Consider the following 19627-nt stretch of genomic DNA (forward strand, 5'->3'; position numbering starts at 1 on the left):
AGGCCACCGTGCACACCGCAGTACCACCGTGCTGCTGGGTGCCTGGGACGCACAGCCCAGCCCCATGGGATACCATGGCAGGGGAGCTGAGGTGGTTTTCCTTCTTCAAAACATCATTAGGATTGAAAAATGAATCTCTGGCTTGCACGTTTTGCATAAATACATGGTAAGTTATCAATTGATGTTCAAATAGCTTAATTGAGTTTGAGAGGGGGAAAGGTCATTTAATTGGTCTATATTGAAATGTTAACAGAAACAGATATGAGGAGGAATAGACTTTAATGGCTGCAGTGCGGCACTGATGTCTGCATTCACTTGCAAAATTGTTAATTAGGGCACTCTGGTAGTTCATTTGCTTTTGTATTGATGTGCTGAGTCCAACGAGAGAAATTGGGTCTGTATATGCTATTTACAGAGACTTACCTGCCCTCAGGAATAAAGGAAATAAAGTGTAAATCAGAGCTGGTTTCTGAATAGTGCTGGTGCCTTCACTGGGAGGCTGGCAGCTATGCGAAGTGTTGTCTACTAGCAGTGCATTTTCGTGTGTGATTAAGCTTGATATTTTAGCTTCATTTTTCATCATATGTGTAGCAGTTGTCTTGAATAATGCCTTAACATTTTCAAAGAAGTTTTGTGTATGAAGTTTTAAAAACTATATTAAAACAGATCGTCTTGCAAAAGCAAGGAGATGGATGTTCATTTTAGCCCTGGAAGAAGGCATTATCTCCTCGAAGGTACTGCAGGGATACATGGAGCTGCAGTTTGTGGCCTGCAGTCATCAGAGCCTGGGAAATCACAAAACCAGCTCCTGGTGTGTGCTCTAAGTCCACCGTGCCTCTCTTGCAGAACTTAAACCTTTAAGGTAGTGGCATTTTGTACATGGGAAGGGCAAAATCGTGCTGATTGTCCACCTGCATTTTTTGTGGGTTGTAATTGCATGGATTAATCCTGGTGCTGTTTCATAATAGACTCGCTGGATGCAAAGCTTGCTATTTGAATTGGCTGCAGGAAGGCTGCATTGTGTACAGTGTATAATCATACATTATACTCTGGGTACTCCTTATAAACAGAGGCAGCAAGAAAAAGCAAGTGCAAAAGAAGGAGCTGCGATTCGTCACTGTTACAGCAGGGATTCTGCTGTGGAGCAGGCTAGGAGAGGATATTTTGCAGCAAAAAAAGCCTCAATCTTATGGCTCTGAGATGAGAAGGACGTGGTGTTGGGTGCAAATACTGTGTCACGGTAGCTCCTCGGTGCTGGCTGCCGTGTAACGCTGTCATTGCGGGACAGAGCTTTGGGGTTTGGGCTGTGCTTTGCCACGGAGCCTTTCTTTAAACTCCTGGGGCGAGGGTGACATCAGCTTCATTTGCTCGTATGTATTTGGGAAAGTGCTTACGTGGAGATCACAAATGTGCACACTGCAGCTATCTGGTTCTGCAAGCTTAATCAGAGTCCCAGAAAGTGTCATTGTGGCTGCATGCAAATGTATTTACATAGGAATGGGTCTGGGGCTCTTTAAAGAAGGCAACAAAGTTGAAGACCGAGGCCAACAAATAAATGAAAGTTTCTCTAAATCCATTGGATAATAGAGGCAGTGTTAAGGCTAACCACAGTGTTGAACTAAACAGAGGGATTACTCCTGGGTTTTGCATCATTTGTTTTCTGCCGGGTGGCCTCACTTGTAAAAAAAAAAAAAAAAAAAAAAAAAAAAAGTTTAACGGGAGAACATTCACATGGCACATTGAGAAAAGAAGTATGCTTAATTCCATCAAAGCTCAGAAATCAGTCATTAATTTATTCTAACCTCCGATTGTTGGTCATTTGTGAAACATCTGGCCTTTAAGTCAGAGGAACCCAAACACGAGCACAATGTGGGCTCCTCTGCAGATGGGGCTGGGAGCGGCGCGGGCCGGGCTGAGCGAGGGGCTGCCGCTCATCGCTCCTGGGACTTTGCAACACGTTGAAATGATTCCTTCAGTTAATTTAGTCTGGAAATTAGATTATTGTTCATTTGCATCTTGGAAAAGTTCTGCCATTAAAAAAGAGTCTCTTGCTTCATGGTGAGTTAACAGATATTTAGCAATCTTGCAGCTTGCTAGTCAGAAATAGTTTCTAATGAAGTTGAAATTTGAGATAGAAAATGTATAAAAGCTTTCAGGAAAGACATACCCTATTTTCCATATGGCTAAGTAATTGTTATGATATTTGTTTTAAAGCTGGACTTAGACACTCCTGACTGCCCTCTAATTTGATATGGCTGGTCCAGACGATTCTTCTTGGGGAAACTTTCGCGGCAGAACGCAGTGAAGGAGATAAATAATTTTGCAGCTAAACACACGTTGCGAAGTATAGAAAATAATTCAGTCGTCTTCGCCACCGTGCGTGTAACAGTCTGCAGGTTACTCGGCTCTGCGAGGAGTTTGAATGAGAAGGAGCAAAGTGATTAAAAGCAGATTTGAAATAAAGGTGGCACCTCGGAGCTGGCAGAACTCTGCCTTTTGTTCGTCTTAACATATTCCTGCTGCCTCGTGCTGCAGGATGGGGGCTGCTTTCGGCTGGGGGGGAGGAATGATGGGCAGCTTAAACACTGCCTGTGCCCCAGGATGAAAGCCACTGCCTTTCACGTGGGATGTGGACGTGATGTAGGGATGTAGACATGGAGATCTGCCAGTTCTGCAGCCAGGGCATTGCAGGGCCGCATCCCTGCCCTTACCTGCCTGTGCTATTTGGGGCCTAAAGGTCAAGGATCACTCGCTGGCCTGACAGACTGTGTCCTTGGTAGGAAGAGGCTCGCTCTTCTGGCAAGCGTAGTGATGCTGTTTGGGCATGTGACAAAAAGAAAGAGTTTTGAAGGGTTTGTGTAAAGCGGATCTTTCTCTTAATATTTGTTTATCCTTTTCCTCATTGCTAAATAAATAGACCTTTAATCCCCATTCCATTGTAAAATCTACTGTGTCAGAATAATGGCCGCTGTAACTCCTTTCGAGCCAGGTTTGATCCTTCCATACCAAAGGGGTATCTGCAATTTTGGCAGTTGGACACATCATATTAAAGAATTGAAAGGCTGAACTAAGGACGAGTCAATATATGTGGGTTCTCAGCATTTGCTTGCCAGTGCTACAGCATGGCTTCAGTTTAACAGCAGGAATTGGAAGCTCTGGGGTCGCACGCCCGTGTGGCTGTCACACTTGGACTCCAGCAGCCCAGCATTCCCCAAGCACTGGTGTCCCAAGCACTGCCAAGGCGGTGGAGGTGAGAGCAGATCTCTTTAAACGTTTGTGGAACACAAGGTTTGAAACGTTGCTTCGAGAGCACGCAGATGATGGCTGGCACAGGGGCTCTCCCAGCGCTCTGGGAAATGAGCTGTTGACATTCTTCTGGGTCATCATCCGAGAGAGGAGGGCAACCGCAAGGATTGAGCAGATAAATTCATCCCAAAAGACCTTTATCCATTCCGTTGCAACTTGGAAACGTTTGTGTCGAATAGCAGCATTAATGTAGCCCTTTTAGCCCTTCAAAGTGAGCCTTATGTTAAAAAAAAATAAATCAAATGGCTGGAGTAATAACTTCTTTAGGTCTTCTAAGAGGTAATTCATTATTTACATAATTCTGGAGCATAAACCAATCTTTCCTTCAAGAGGCTCTGAAATAGAATTGGGATCTTATAGAGGGAAAGAGTCTCTTTTGAATTCTAATCGACTGGATCTGTCTCAAATGCATTCCTAGTTGATTGTAAACAGCAGAATTTAAATTAATTTCTTCTTATCTTGTCTTTTGAAGAAAGCTAGCAACGTGTTTGAAAAGTTTTATTTTAAAATGCAGCTCAGAGGTTTTTTTTATTTTTTATTTTTTTACTTGATGAAACAGGTGTTAGGCAGGATGGGTTTTGACAGCCAGATGATTATACGTTCGTCTGGGTTATTATGAAATAAATAGGGAAAAAAAAAAAAACTTTTTGACTTGAACTCGAATGATACTATATAGGCTGAATGTGCAGGAAAGGTTCCCACAATGCACTGTGAAAACCTAGGCTAACAAACACCCCGCTGTGTTGAAAACCCCCAAAAAAGACAAAAGCACAATGAAATAGAAAGCTTACCACCGGTAGCTTTCAAAACGACAAACTAGGCAAACTATACATCTCCACCACTCCAATTTTGTCAGAATGCTAATGAGCCTGCTCTGATCTTTACTCGGCTTCCCGTGTTTTCTACATCTTCAAGGACCACATGGCGCTAGCAAAATAAAGACAACTAAATGAGAATTTCGAATGCTTTTTGTGTTGGGACCTGGTGCCTTTCAGTTGACGCGCTCGTTGAATATTCTCAACTTAAAAGCGTACAACAGGGGGCTGGGTATGAACTTTTTAGCAGGGGAAAATTTGTACAAAAGTAAATTAGTGTGATGAGGAAAATATGAGAAAAATTTCTGATTAATTTCCACTCTATAATATCAATGACACCTTCAGCCCCTCTCATACTCCTCGAACAAGAGATGCTGATAAAAGATGAATGATTCCGTGTTGTTGGCAGTGAATGTTTAGTGGTTTTTTAATAGCAGCATTCTACATAAAAGGCACCAGGAAGTACTCTGCATTAGCAGTTGAGATCACTAGTTAATAGGATGATGTCTTTTAGCTTTTGTCACAAGATTATTAGAAAGGATGGTTTCTCTTCTCATCCTGGCATACTTTGGAGTGCTTCTTGAGCACAAGTGCTAAAATACAGGTTTCTCCGTATTGTTTGCCATGCAAAGTAAAAGCCCTTTTAATGCAACACCTTTTACTATTTTTTTTTTTAACCAGGTGATTTTGTCATTGATCTCTTATCTGCCCCCTTTAGCTGTATTAATCACTTGGAGTGTTCTGCTTCTCAATGGGCGCTTGATGATGTATATGTGCACAGATTCGTTATCAAAAAATAAATCCCTTATATGCTCTGCACCTTCACAATCCTGATTATCGAGCTGTATTTACCAGACAGCATTATACGGTCTTGAATGCTTCTTGCTGGAGTCCCTCGGTCTGTAATGGGAATTTGCACTTGGTGTGTGCTGCAGCCCCCAGAACAAGTTTTGGCTTTTCAAACCAATTGCACTGACATTTCTTTGGCATTTTCCAAAGTGAATGTGGATTTGTATCCACCAGCGTTAATGCTACGGGAGGAAAATTATAGGTGTTCAGTTTTGCATGAGAGATGGTCTCTGTTTAGAAGTTGGTTTTGTCACTGTCCTCCCTACCAGCAGGAAGGGATACATTTGTATACTAGGCCCTTTTGCATGCTTATTTCTTCTTTCCAAATACACCTCCTTGGACTAACTCCTTTCTACCCAAGCTTGCGTGTGCAGGCTGCTGTCACTGCCTGCATGGGAGGCAGAAAGCAGGAGAAATGCTGGTGTGTATGCATACAAAAAAAGTTGTGACTAGGTAGGGAAGTCAGTGTGATCTTCTCATGCTTTCCTATCTTACCCAAATCGTAAGGTACGACTTAATAACCCCACAGCTCTTACAGCAGCGTGCCACGCTCGCTGTCCGTTCCTTCCTGAGTTCTCCAGGTCAGTTTTCTTTCAGTTTCCCTCCCGCCATGTTCCATCCACAAAGCCTCCTGTTTTGCCGGTTCCATCCTCTCCAACCTCCTACTCCTCCCAGCAGCTCCTGCGAAGTGGTCTGGTTGGTTCTGCTGAGGGTCCACCAGCCAGATGGGCCTTCCCGGGTGCCCAGTATTCCCGCAGTTCCCGTTGGGCAGACTCTCCGGGCTGCACCGCGGCATGGAGCTCGGCCTTGAGCTCCCCGCTTCTCCTGGATCTCAGATCAGTGCGTCTGCTGGGAGAGGTTTGCTTCCCAAGAGCAAATGCAGACAGCACACATGGTCAGCCTTCCCCACTTGAGTTCATCCCACTGTAAAGAAGCCCAGCGGTGAAATGGCAGCGGTTATTTATTTTCTCAAAGCAACATAGCTCTGCCATTAGCTGCCCGGGGGCTGGAGGAGAAGCTGGCCTGCTCTCCATGCCCTCCCCAGCTGTATCCTCATCATGGCAGTGAAGGAGAGTGCCTGAAGGCAGCACTGCCCGCATAGCAGGAGACTGCTCTGGGAGAGCCCTCAGCACACTGAATAGACTTGCAAGCCTTCCAAAAGTCTTGCAAGACCCAACAGACACTTGCTTCTTTAGCTGATTTTCCATCTTTCTTTGTGGTATTGCAGTATAAATGGTCTTTCATGTGGTCAGCCTAGTCTCTGGCTCCGTGCCTGGAAGCTGGCGTTCTCCACAAGCAGGGCCTGCCTGTAAAGAGAGTGGTGAGGAGAAAGGCACCGCGGTCACCCTGGGGCTCCCAGCTCACGCTGTGCTCTGCAGAAAGCTCTCATTTTTTCTCTCTTTTCTCCCCTTTACCACCAAAACCACCTTTTCTGTCAGTGCTGGGAACCGTGGAGCCCTGGGGCACCTTGGCCTATCTAAACGTGCCCGGTTAGCCCCGGGAAGCTTTAGGTCCCAGAGGTATGAACCTGCCAGCTCCCAGTGAGAGCAGCCTCTTCAGTGACATTGCTACGCGGTCATATTCGGTGCCAGCCATCATCTCACATCAGGCAGCTGTTTGGGTTAAATTCACCCCCGCCCAGTTAAGAAGTTCTTTTTTACTGCACACCACCCCTTACTAGACCAAGACTAAGCATTCTGAAGGAAGCATGCCCCTTGGAAGAGCGCAGTCCAAAGACTTCAACTTCCCTCTCACTTCAGGATCTTTACCAGCCATTAATCGCCTTGTGAGCAGGTAGGTGGCACTGGTCCGAGAAGTAGCCACAAGCCGTTGAGTAATTACTGTCACCGGTAGCAAAGCATCCAACTCTGCTTTTTGACCTGCAAGCAAAATATTCTGTCTGCCAGATTGCCATCCAGCTCTTGGTGAATTTCCAAGTGAGAATTGATGTTTTTTTCCATGGTTTAAGAGGTTCAGATGTCCCAGTTAATGATGCTTGTTTCCTGTGCGGCAAGCAAAGGTTTGATGGCTTTCCAAAGCCCAGGCTTCTTCTGAAATTGTGTCACAGGAGCAAATTTGGGAATAATGAATTCTGGAGAGTAGGGAGGGACAAGTGTTGGTTCTGTCTTGTGTGAGCATCCCTGCAGGCATTGTCCTTGGGAAGGAAGCATTGCTGTCTTATAGGAGTCCCTTGATTTTTCACTTGACTCTCACCCCTTGCTGTCTGAATTTTGGGCTACAAGCTATGTGTTTTCTTTGTGTTAATTAATACCTCCCATTTAAAATGTATTTATTCTCTTTATCAAGCCCAGGCATTTTGTTTCTGTTGATTGTCTGTTATTTTCTGATGGCTACTGTGTTGCACAGGTAATAATCAGCACTTTCTCATCTTACATGGAAGTTTGTGTCCTGGAACAACCTCAGGTAGTCAGGCCATGGGCTGCAGGCATTTATATCTCTGTGTTAGTCCAGCTGTGGGTAGGAGAAATCCTGGCGTGGGCTGCGCTGTGGTGAGAGCCCCAACCTGTTTGCACAGTTCTCAAAGTTCTCAATGAGCTCTCTGATTTATTACATTTCAGAAGGCAAAGAAATTAGACGTTTTCTGCTTGATAGTAAGTTAATTTGATGTGTTCTTGTGATAAAGGAACTCCCTTGGCCAAGGCTTTGTTTCATTAGGGTTACAGTGCTTTGGGGGCCAAAGCAGTCAGACTGCAATGCAATACAGCTCAGCCTGGCAGATTCTTGGCAGTCGGCACCCACCTTTATGAGACTTCATTGTGTGGACATCAACGTCTCCTCAACTGCTCTCAGGCAGCAAGTTAGTGGCCATGCATTTTTCTTCACAGTGTTTCTTAGGCATTTTCCCATTCAGAAAAATCGTGCAAGGGCTTTGGCTGATCGCTAGCGCTCACTCCTGCAGGGCCATCTAAACAAGACGCCCATCTCGTACGTCTCCTGGTGGCTACTCTTGTTCACTCCAGTGATTTTTAATAACCAAGGAGGTTGTCAGTCAGTGAAACAAGAAGTATTCTGGAGGAAAGGTGAGCGTGGTAATGCTGGAATGGAAGGTGTGAAGCTCGAGGTTGAGCAGCCCAGCTGTTCACACTGCCTACTGGAGGCTTTCTTTCAACGCCAAGAGCTTTTCAGAATAATGTAACTAAAATTCTTGAGTTTTTCCACCGAAGTTTTTCCACTCTTGAAGGAAGCTAGCCCCTGTCCTACAGCAGGGAGGATTCCTCACTCCTGTGTTTGCTGTTTGTTTGTCAGAGTATTTATTGGTACAGCCTTGCCTTCCCCCGTTCAACATTCAGCCCGCTTTTAATTCTTGCTGAGCTCTTAGTTTCAACATCGCCTTGTGGCAACGCATTCAATGGTAAGCGCCGAGGCTTTGGGCACAGAGAGTTCTTTTATCGGTTGTGAACACACCGCCTTCAATTTCAGTGCATTTCCTCAGGTTCCTATGAGACAAGACGAGGCACATCCTCAAACTATTCCTTTATTTGCTGTTCATGTTCTCCTTCAGGTAACCAAGCCAATCTGTCCGGTAGCTCCTAGTACAGAAACTCGTAAAAACCTGTCCCCCTAATTGCCCGAATGCAGCCTGATTGGTTTTCAGCAGGCAAACAAACACAGTGCTGTATGCTTCCAGAATTTGTGGAATTTGCCAGCGTTCGGACAGCCCACGGTGGTCACCTTGCTGCTGTCAGACAGCAAACAGCACAGCTCTCAGAGCAGAGGAACGGGTCGAAGTTGCCAATTCCGGTCATTATTCGCCTCGCTCCTGCTCCCACGGCTGGCATCCTGCTGCTGCCCTCTTCACCCAAGTGCGCCGAGGGAAGAAAGCTGCTTCTATTCTGCTTTAAAACTGTGGGTAAACAGCAGCAAATGGGTGAAGAATGGGCTCTGTCTTAAGTAGGTTGTTTTTCGTGTAGTTCTGCTGAGGTAAATGGGGAGATGGGGAGCTTTCTGTGTTTAACATGACACCATGGAGCACACTATACGCAGTGCAAATAAAATTTGAAAACGATTACTGCTTGAGACAGCATGCAAAGTGATTTCTGTGAACCTGTTATTTCTTGCCAGACCAAATGGGCTGGTAGGGGATGCTGATAGAAAGCCTTTATTATGTATCTGCTGTAGGTTGTAATTCATTTTTGCACAACGGCTAAATACATTTACACGTGAGGATTTTTTTTTAAGTATGAATCTATTGGCTTATCTTGACAGATTTACAACAGTGTATCATGTAGAGGAGTTGCTGTGTTCATCCATTTGCACTGCAGACCCATCCTGTCCATGCATGTTGCTACTTTTTCTCCTCTTTAAGTGGTACTCAGGGTGTTTTGTAGCACTTTAGTCTCTGTTTTCTTAGCGATGTACAGTTTCACTATGTTAATCCATATTTGGTTTATCTAGTGACTGGCTGCCCAAAAGGCTTTAAAATAATGGATCTAATGGCACATATACATCCCAGTCGCCTGCTGATGGTAAGGGTGTGTTAAAAGTATTTTCAGCAGGAAAGAAAGGGGGAAAAAAAAGCAGTTTGCTCTTTGAAATTGGTTCAGAACAGGCATTTGTCAAAATGCTCCTTATTTAAATATTGAACAAATAATTAGCTTGCAATTCAAACAAAAATCCATTTGTAAATCCCAAAGAAAGTGAAGGAAAAAGTATTTTATAAAGCCTGCCTGGAGGCTGTGCAACGTGAAAATAAGGCAGCCCCTTGTATTGTTCTCCAAAAAACGGCAACATACACGCATGCTTGTAATTCTTGAGCGTTGAAGGTGAAAATTGGCTCAAGTTATTCCTGAATAACAGTCATGGAAATACTGTTAGAATGTGTGTGATGAACCATGGGAGGAAATAAAGTTGGAGCGGGGAGGGGAGCTGTTTTTTAGTGGTTGTTTGGTTGTTTGGTTGTTTTGTCTTTCGACTGTTATTCAAATCGTGGCTTCCTAGGACAACAGCATCAAACTTTACGCTGCAGCCTTGCCTGAGCCCTGTGTGGGAGATGCGCCTGCCAGACGCACAGCGCACGAGCTGGTGGAGTTTCTGGTGTCCGAGGGCAGAGTCTGGTGTCCTGGGCTACCCTGGTGGCCGAGGAGGGGTCTGGGGGATGACAGGTGAGGGGGAGAGAGGAGCAGGCATCCCTCAGCACTCCAGCCGGACAGTCTGATCAGAAAATGGCGTGGAGAGAACCCCCTTCATTTCCTAGCAGAAGGATAGAAGCAGAGTGTATCGGTTGGGAAACGGAAGGAGGAGAGGAAAAAGAGAAAATAAATGAGCTAAACCTTGTCGGCTCTGGCCTCAGAGCATCTGTAGTAAGCAAGCACGACACGGAGGGCTGTGCTGGGTGCTTACACAGAGATGTGCCGAGCTTACGGCTCCCTTCGGTTCTGGCTCGGCGTTCCTCCTGTGCGCTGAGCTCCGAGGCCGCACTCAGAAGTCAGCGCTGAGCTGCGGGGTGAAATGTAGAGCCATAATCAGCACGAAAGAGAATAAATAGCTCTGCCTGGTAGTTAACCAGGTGAAGTTAAACACGGTGAGATGAGTTCGGGCCTTTTCAGCGAGCTGACAGTCTTCGTTTTGAGCTGCGGTGTAAAGTGCTTTATCCCGAGGTGAGGTATTGTGGCAGAAGCTCACTCTGCCTCCTTCCCCTGGCCGTGCTGGAATACAGCCTCCTTTCTCTGCCACTAACAAGGCTGCTTCACCACCACAGCCCACTCTAAGTAATTAAATCAATCCTTTGTACTTACCGTATTCTCCTCTAGTGACGGTACTAGATCTGATTATATGCTTCATGCATATTCAAAGTACGGCACTGACAGCTCTTTAATGAGCTCTTACTTAATCAGCGCGAACAATGTTCATCTTGTTCTTTTTTTCCTCATACATTAGAGCTAGGAACAGTTGGGGAAAAAATGAAACATCCAGCATTCATTTGAAAAATATATTGTACTTTGAAAAGTGTCTAAGCTGGGGAAGTTGCATTCTGCCCTTTAAAAGTCTGATGGACAAATTGGATTACTAGTATTGGATTAAATAACAAATGGTGAGAGGAGAAATGAGAAAAGCTGGCTGTGATCACAGGCTTTAATATTTTTTGTTACTTATAAAGCTGAAGGGGTCTTTAACCAGTTATTAAAGTCAGGATTAATTTGTAATGGTCCAACTTAGTAGCTCTAAAAGGGTTTTGTTGTTGTTGTTGTTGTTTATCCAAAACAATGGTGTAGTGCGTGTATTATGGGAGGAAATGTAAGTTTAAGATCTGTGGGCGAGAGATAGATTCCCATCCCTGCCCTGGCGCAGATAAGGGCTTTGCATGCGCGGTATCGATCCGTTCTCCAACACGTTTCCCGCTTCATTTAAATAATCTGTACAGTGGGTTGGTTTTTTCAGAGCCCAGCACAGATATTACTCCCATTTTAATTTTTAGACCTTTGCAGAGAGGGAACGAAACACTCGTTTCACACTCGGAAAGCGGCCACGAATGCGAGCAGCGAGGCAGTGGGGTTCTGCAGGGCGGATGTGTGCTGAGCCCGGGGAGAGCGGTGAGAGGCTCGGTGCATTTTGTTCAGGCACTGCCAACGTGGTTTCAGCTCGCAGGGCTGCTGTCGAAGGAGCACTTGGTTTTTCTCGGCCAAAAGTGTTTCCACCAAAGGAGGAAAAAAAAAAAAAAAAAAAGCAAATTAGCGCATGGCACCGGACGTACTGAAAAGAGTTATTTAAAAATTATATGTCTGGTGGCTCATCTTTTATTTTGCTTGCCTGGGAAGAATCTGTTTCAGCCCCCTGCACAAGAATTTAAAAGCTCGTGGTCAACAAATAAAATATCACCATCTAGCGCTATTAATATTGCACACATGTGTCATTTTGCTGATCAAAAAGGCCTTCACCGGGGTACAATTGGCCTTTTTCCAAATGGCAAGCTTTTTCTCAGCTTTTTCTTTTTTCTTCTTTCTTCTTTTGTTGCTGCCCGGGGATTTGTGCCTATCGCAGCCGCTATCACATGACTGGCGTCAGGGCATCACATGGTCCGAAGTGAATACAAAAACAGCTACCGAAAAGATTAAAAATTCGGTAAAACAATACCGACTTTGTTAACTCTCTTTAAACCAGCCCAGCCGGAGCACGTTCTGCGGCCTTCGGTGTCAGCACAGGATCACCGTAATAACACCCTTGGGAGCGCTGACCTGCGGCTTCCCTCCTTGTGCACCGCTGCCAACTCTGTCTGGGGGGACACAGTAAGGGAAAGAAGTTCCATCTCAGGTTTAGGTGCTCGCCCTGAGGTTGCTCAATGTGAAATTAGTGCCAGAAGTTGACCTGAGTGTTCCTAGGGCCACGTATTTGTGGCTGTGAGAACTTCTGTTCACTCGCTGCGTGATGATCCCGGAGCAGGCAAAAGCAATCCTTCCCTCTGCGTTGGCACCCCCATATAAATGAGGGCTGCTGGGTGCATTGCCACTGCCAACTGTCACTGCTCCTAACTGCAGACCCCATTAGTGGGCCCGATCCAGCAGTACCTTTGATCTGTAACTTAGCAGCAAACTCTACCCATGAGTCTTAATCCTCTTTGGGGCAGTGCACAACTGCTGAATATCATCGTCAGTGCCGTGCAAACGTGGCGTGATTTTTTCTGCACAAAACCAGCAGCAAAGGTCCAGGGGGAGAGCAGCTGTGCAGCAAGGCACATACCCTAGGAGCAGCCACCCACCGGCAGTGCCCTGCTGCTGCTTCCTGCTCCTTCCCTTGCACCAGTGCCCTCAGATGGCACATTCAGGGCCCTTGAGGTGCTGCATGCCTCTCCCAGTGTGCCCCGATGGCCTGTGATCCTGGCTGTACTGGGCTTGCCTGGTGGTCCTGCCCACCACAATGGGTTTGGGTGCAGCAGGATTATTTTTTTCATTGGGAACATAGCGATGATATAGTTTACTTCAGAAGTAGACTTAAAATATACGATGAAAAATGTCTGCTATCAAAATTCTATTTATGAAGCTAACAGCTTTGGACTTCAGGACTCCTATAGTGCAGTGCTGTGATAGTTGTACCACGGGGACTCTGCCTTGTGATGCTGTGTGATAGGGGAGGTGGATCCTCCAACAACTGAACTGAAATACACAGCTTAACTTGTGCAGTGCCACCCAAGTAAAGAAGCACTTTCTATTGCAGGAAGAAACACGGAAGAGGAGGAAGCTATGATGCAGGAGTGGTTCATGCTGGTTAACAAGAAGAACGCCTTGATAAGACGGATGAACCAGCTTTCCCTCCTGTAAGTACAGATGGACACACATAAGTCCAGAAGGCCAATTTACCTGAATATTTACACAGCAGACAGGCGCAAAACTTCTTTGCTTTCTTGCCATTGGATTTTAATGTTTCCTCAAGAACGAGGAACACAGGCGATCTGCGCAGCGCATCGGGGAACTTGTTTTCCTCATATTTCAGACCTGACAGTGCAGAGCGTGCAATGACATGAGATTAACCAGAGCTGTGAAAAAATATGAAACACGAGGCGTAGGTACATTTCCAAAGGCCCTACAGTAGAATCAGGTTACATTTCAGAAGCGGGCGGGTGGCTCCGCGCCGTGCCCTGGCTGAAGGAAGCTTTTCCCAGCAGGGAGAGGCAGCGCTGGGTGCAGCTCTGCTCCCTGCAGCTCAGCTCCTGCGGTGTGCCACCTAGCGTGCTGCCGTGCACAGGAGATTCCACCTCCAAACATCCAGCTTTTCTAATCCCGGGTCTAATTTTCATTATTCATTAGGGCAAAATGTATATAGGATGATACTGCCGGTGTTATCTCGGTGAATAGGCCGATGCTGGAATCTGCTCATTAGATCTGGGGAAATGTTTTACGTTTGGGACATTCCACAGCAGCAGCTCTGAGGATGGATGTGAAATAACTGTTTCCTTCAGTACAACAGAGAGCATTAAAGGCCCCGTTAGCCATCGTGCGGGGTTTTAAGTTTGTGTATCACTTCTTTGGAGTAGCTTAAACTTTCAGAGAAAAGTCGGTCGCCAGTCCTAAAATCAATGCAAGTTAAAGGTTCTTTTAAGTGTTTAATGATTTAGTAATTAACATATTGATGAACTTTTGCAACTCGCCTAGGGAAAAAGAGCACGACCTGGAGCGGCGCTACGAGCTGCTGAACCGGGAGCTGCGCGCCATGCTGGCTATCGAAGGTAAGCATTGGCTGTGCTGCTGGTAATGGCACGCAGCGGGTGCACCGGGCCTCGGTGCCATGTGCAAGGTTCAGACAGGAAAAATAAAAATATGGGGCACCAAGCCTTGGCATATGTGTAGGTGAAAGCACTAAGGAGGTGCAGGGCTGATTTTGGAGCAGCGTTGCGCTGCTTCTGGCCTCAGAGACTGGACGGGGCGAGCTGCTGGAGGGAGCTCTGCCTTCTGCCCTGCGGGTGGGTCTCGCGCCAGCACCTTGCTGGGAAAAAGGGCCTCCTTTTCATGGCAAAGCGGTGCGTTTGCCAAGCAAACACTTGGTTGGGGAGACACTGGGATCAGGGCAGAACCACACACCCGTTTTCTCCGTTCTCTGCACTCCCCGTGCTCAGTCACCTCACCTGAACGAGGCCCAGGGGCAGATTGACACGCGGGATCAGGGAAACAGCCCAAACTTTTCACAGGGCTTTGGAGTGAATTGTACAATAATCCTAGGGATGATTCATAATAAAAAATAAACATCCAGATAGCTTAACCCACTGCCTGCATTATTTTCTTATTTAAATATCTTAAGTGTTTTATAATGCTGTGCTGCTTATAGCTCTCAGTCACAAATGCTGTCGTATAGTTCAAAGCTGTTTGCTTAAAAGTTAATCCTTTGGGCTCTGCAAAATGGACCTTTTGTCTGATCAATGCAAATTGATTTTGCTATTCGGTATTGACCTCTTAACCCTTTGACTGTCCATGGTAATTTCTTTCTTCACCTGATAAGGTACCTGATCCATAATAAATCGATTCTAATTAGTTTGGAGACTTCACTGGCAGCGTAAGTTTGGAGCAGGAAAGCAGCAGGTTGCAGGTAGCTTTTCCTATCTGTCCATCTGTGGTTGTGTTTCTGCATAAGGCTGCCTGCACCATATCCTTGGGTAAACTTGGGTCAGGAATGTACACACAGCTTGCTGCAGAGACAGCCGGATTAGCAGGGAATCATACCACTGCAACAGTCAGTACGTGGAACGCTCTAAAACCAAGGAGGACGTGAGAGATACTGTGCTTCAAACCTTAAATCTAAATGCTCGGTGGCCTCACCCATGTGTTTCTGTCTGGGGATGGCAGAGCAGCCCTGTGCTGCTCACACTGACTGGGACATCTGTCTTCTTTACATTTCTTTTCTGCAAGTTCAGAGCGCGATGCTGAAACCCAGCAAGGTTTTGTCTTTTTTTTTTTTATTTTTCCTTTTTCTTTTTTTCTTTCTTTCTTTCTTTTTTTCCCCCACTATTGATGATAGGGTAAACAGGGGCTTTGGGAATAAACGGAGGTGCGCTGGAAATTTTGCTTATTATTTTTATTTATGCAACAAAGTCTGTGCTGAGCGTTTTGCACCATAAAGGAAATTGTTACCCCATCAGAAGTTTTGGCAGCGCTCTGCTTCTACCTCAAAGCCCACAGAAGGAGAAGTCCTCCTAACAAAAGGACAGCAAAATGCCAAAGAGAAAGCAAAACGCAGCCCAGGGCCAACCGGGCCGTGTGTCTCAAAGATGGGGTTGTGAGGCAGAACGCCGACCCGGGTTGGAAAGTAAAAAATGAATCCAAAGAACTCCTTGAGAGATGGCGATTGCTGCTGGGGCGAATCGCTGTAACTTCCACGCGTGGCCGTGCTGCTGATGTGTCCCGCAGGCAGTTCGCCCCGCTGCTCACGGCGAGGAAGGCTGCGGGCAGAGCCGGCTGCGGGACGGGGCCGCGGGGTGCGCGAGCGGCTGCAGCGCTGCTACGAAACAGGAGAGCGCCAAACAAAAGCCGGACTTTTTATCCGCCTCCCTGAGCTGCAGAGATGGGAAGGGGAGCAGAGAGCAGAGAGCAGCTCGCCGCTGCCCGGCATCTCGGCAACGTGCTGCTGCCCACACGGGGCCGGGGACGCGGGGCCATCCTTCTGCACCGCACGGCCCCAGTGCCGCCTCCACCCCCTTTCCCTTCTTTCTTTTCCTTCCTTATTTCAAGATTTAATGCCTCCTTAGGAGAGATAAGTTCGTTTTTGCACACCTTGGGAGGGGGGTGTTCGTTTTCTGCCCAAGAAATGGATCTTCTTTAGCGTTTTGTACATCTTGATTTATTCCTGGCTTCCAGTTTGAAGTGGGTGCTCTTCTAAAAGGATTTATGCATAGGTTCACTATTTTTGTAGTTATGGTTTATATGATAAGCTTTTTATATTTAAAATCAATATGTAATCCTGTGGAGGAGCTTATCCTCTAAAACCCCATTTGTAAATCTATTTTAGCTTTGTTACACCGCACAGCCCGGTATCCCATAGATTGATTAGGCGCAGCACAGAATCCTATCAAACGGGCTGCTCTGATGATGATGCAAACTCTTTCAGGATTGCTAGTTGACTGGAACCGCAGATAAGGGCTGCCTGCCATCCCCCAACGCGCTCCTTACAAAACTCCCGTTAATTTCCATCAAAGTGCCCGGCTTCGTTATTGCGGCGCCGGGGCTGCGGGTTTTCCCGCAAGAACTTTAGCCCGCTTCCACTAAAGCATTTCTATGGGAACCGGCCGCCCGTTTGCCCCAAGTAATTACATCACTGCGAGCAGCGGGGGGAAAAAAGGCAACGCGAAGTCAGCGAAGAACTGAAAGCGTTTCTCCTCCACTGCGAGTTTCACAAACTCCGTCACTGCAGCCCGCGCGGTGCCCACGGCTCTCAGCACTGAGCGTGGAGCTGGCCCTGCAGCTTCGTCCCACGGCTGCGTGGGGCTCAGCCCTTCCAGCACCGAGGGCCTTCGAGCACAGCAGGTGGGGGCCTGCCTGGCACCCCGACACCGCAGGGAGGGACCCCAAGGGGCTGCCGGTGGGACGCTGTTGGGCGAAGCCAGCTTGAAGAGAGCTCCAATAGGGGATGTGATCCTACAGCTCGGCGCCGGCCCCTCTCTTTGCCACTCGCCACCCGAGAGGGGGACAAATGGGTCTCCTTTTGCGGGAAATGAAGTAAAAGCGGCGCACCGCACGTCTGATCTGCCGGGGATGGGCAGACGCAGGGAGCACGGGACAAATCGTTGCGTTCCGTTGACGCGGTGTCGCTGAGCCCACGGGGCAACGAGAAGGGCAGCTCGTAGAGGGGACCTAGCAGGAAAAAAGAGTAGGGCCGAGCGAGGCCGACGCTGAAATATTCGCCCGATGTTCGCCGTTTGCAAAGCCGTAACTGCGGCTGAAAATGGGGAGCTGAAACGAAAAAAAAAAAAAAAAAACAAACAAAAAGGAAAGGAAAAAAGAAAATACGTTGCGAACAGCTCGTGCGGAGCCGCGCCGGTACCACGCGGGGTGCGCTGCCCCCGGGGGTCGCTCCGCGCTGCGCCCCGTTTTCTGCGCTCGCCGCGCCCGTCCCGAGGCGGCCTCGTGTCCCGCGCAGGGAAAAGCGGGGAGCGGCTTTTTCCCCCTTTTTTCGCCTGTTTTCACCCCCCTTTTTCTTTTTTTTTTTTCGGAGCGGTGTCCCCCCTCTTCCCCCTCACCCCCCCGCCGCCTCCCTCCCCATTGTTTACCTTCCTAATGAGGGAGGCGGGGATGGCCGCGCGGTGAGTGACAGCGGCAGCCCCGGGGCACGGCCGGGACGGGAACGGCGAACGGCTGCGGAGCCCCTTCGGGGGGAGACGCTCCGGGTGCGGAGTCCCGCGGGGAACAGAAATCACGGGGCTAATCGCTAAAAGTCGTTACAAGAATGAAAAGGCGAGGCGGGCGGCGGCGGGCTGTGCCGGGCGGGGTGGCGGAGAGGCTGCGGGCTGTGCCCAGTAGGGCAGAGCCGGGCCGGGCTGTGCCGCATCGGGTCGGGCTGCGTCCCGCCGGGCCGTGCCGTGTAGTGACCGTGTCGTCCCGCCCCGCAGACTGGCAGAAGACGGAGGCGCAGAAGCGGAGGGAGCAGCTGCTGCTGGACGAGTTGGTGCTGCTGGTGAACAAGCGGGACGCGCTGGTGCGGGACCTGGACGCGCAGGAGAAGCAGTGAGTGAGAGGCGGGGGGGGCCGGGCTCTGTGCCCCCGCTCACCCCCGGGTGTCTCCGCAGGGCCGAGGAGGAGGACGAGCACCTGGAGCGGACCCTGGAGCAAAACAAAGGCAAGATGGCCAAGCGGGAAGAGAAATGCGTCCTGCAGTGAGCGGCGGCCCCGTCCTGCGCTGCCGAAACGCTGACGAGAGGCTGCAAAGAAAGAAAAATAAAGAGAAAAAAAAAAAAAAAAAAAAAAGAAAAAAAAGTGTTTTGCAAAAAAATCAAATCAAATCAAACCCCCCCAACACACACACACACAAACACACACACACTCTCCCCCCAGCCTTCCCATTCCCTCGGGCCGAAGCCGGCGGGTCCCGTCCGGAGCTCCGCGCAACACCGGGTTCGTGCTGTAGGGTTACAGGGGCCCGAGGATACAACACCGACCCCACGGGGAAGGCCTCCAGGCCCCGGCCCGCCCCCCCCCTCAGCCCCCCCGCTGTCCCCGGGCCGTATTTATTGCGCCGGGCCCCGCGGAGCCCCCGTTTATTTATTACAGTGCCGAGAGACGGAGAGAGCGTTTTCAATAAAAGCCGAATCTTTCTTACCGGACCGAGCGCCTCCTGTGTGCTGCCGGGGAGGGAGAGGGGGGGCAAAGTTTGGTCGGTCGGGTCCGACCCGACCGCGGGGCGGGGAAACTTCAGCGGGGCCCGAAGCGGTGGGGGGGGATCGAGGGGAGCCGGGCAGGGAGCGCCAAGCGGCCTTCCTCTTCCTCGTCGTCGTCGCCGTCGGGCTTCGGGGAACCGCCGCCGAGGAACCGGGGAAGAAGGAGGAAAAGAGAGAAATAAAGAAAAAAAAAAAGGGAGGGGGGGGGGGCGGGGGGCCGGGGGGGAGTGAAAGCCGTGCGGTGCGGTGCGGTGCGGTGCGCGGTGCTGTGCGCGGTGCGCTCGCGTTCAGCTGTAGCGCGGACGGGCGGCGAGTTGGGGTGCGCACACCGCCGCTGAGCGCTCCCGGCCCCGCGCCGCGCCTGTCCCCTCGGGTTTCTCTTCTTTTTCTTAAGAAACCCACAAAGTTTGGAGCCCTCCGGGGCCGCAACTCCCCCCTCACCCCACCCGCCCCGCTTCCTCTCCTAGGGAACCGCCGCGTCCCGTCGCCCGCGGGGCAGCGCGGTGCGGGAGCGGCGCGGAGCAGGGGAAAGGGAGAGGGTAAGGGGCTGGGAGCGGTGCGCGGGGCAGCGCGGAGCGGTGCGGAGCGGCGCGGGGGGGGGGGGGGGGGGGCCCGGGGCCGCGCTGCCATTGCCCGGGCGGCTGTCAGTCAGGCGGGGAGCGGCCGCGGATTGGCGCCGGGCTGGTTACGCACGGGCTTTGCGCGCACATACAAGGGTAGGGCGGCGCGGAGGCGATCAAACCTCATCAGGGCCGCGGCTCCATCGCCCCGACAGCGCGGGCCGGCGGCAAGGTAACGCGGGGCGCCCGGCCGGGCTGCGCGCCCCCACCGCCCCCTCCCGGGGGGG

The 19627-nt window shown here is 49.3% G+C and overlaps 1 protein-coding gene across 8 annotated transcripts in view; it reads left to right on the forward strand.

The window, feature by feature from the left end:
* The window catches only part of EHBP1 (EH domain binding protein 1), a 196298-nt gene extending 177572 nt beyond the window's left edge, over positions 1-18726 (forward strand). For 7 of the 8 annotated variants that reach the window (XM_042826828.1, XM_042826838.1, XM_042826848.1 and 4 more), the window contains 4 exons: positions 13140-13239; positions 14075-14148; positions 18016-18130; positions 18193-18726. In XM_042826828.1, the coding sequence (XP_042682762.1) occupies positions 13140-13239; positions 14075-14148; positions 18016-18130; positions 18193-18283 (380 nt within the window). In that variant the 3' untranslated portion in view covers positions 18284-18726. Of the gene's footprint in view, positions 1-13139; positions 13241-14074; positions 14149-18015; positions 18131-18192 lie in introns of those variants that run through there. The other variant, XR_006170291.1, reaches the window with a different exon arrangement.
* The last annotated feature ends 901 nt before the right edge of the window (positions 18727-19627 follow it).

The sequence above is a fragment of the Centrocercus urophasianus genome, unplaced genomic scaffold, assembly GCF_019232065.1.
Source record: "Centrocercus urophasianus isolate 14NV4802_14NV808 unplaced genomic scaffold, USGS_Curo_1.0 seq_10, whole genome shotgun sequence".
Lineage (NCBI taxonomy): Eukaryota > Metazoa > Chordata > Aves > Galliformes > Phasianidae > Centrocercus > Centrocercus urophasianus.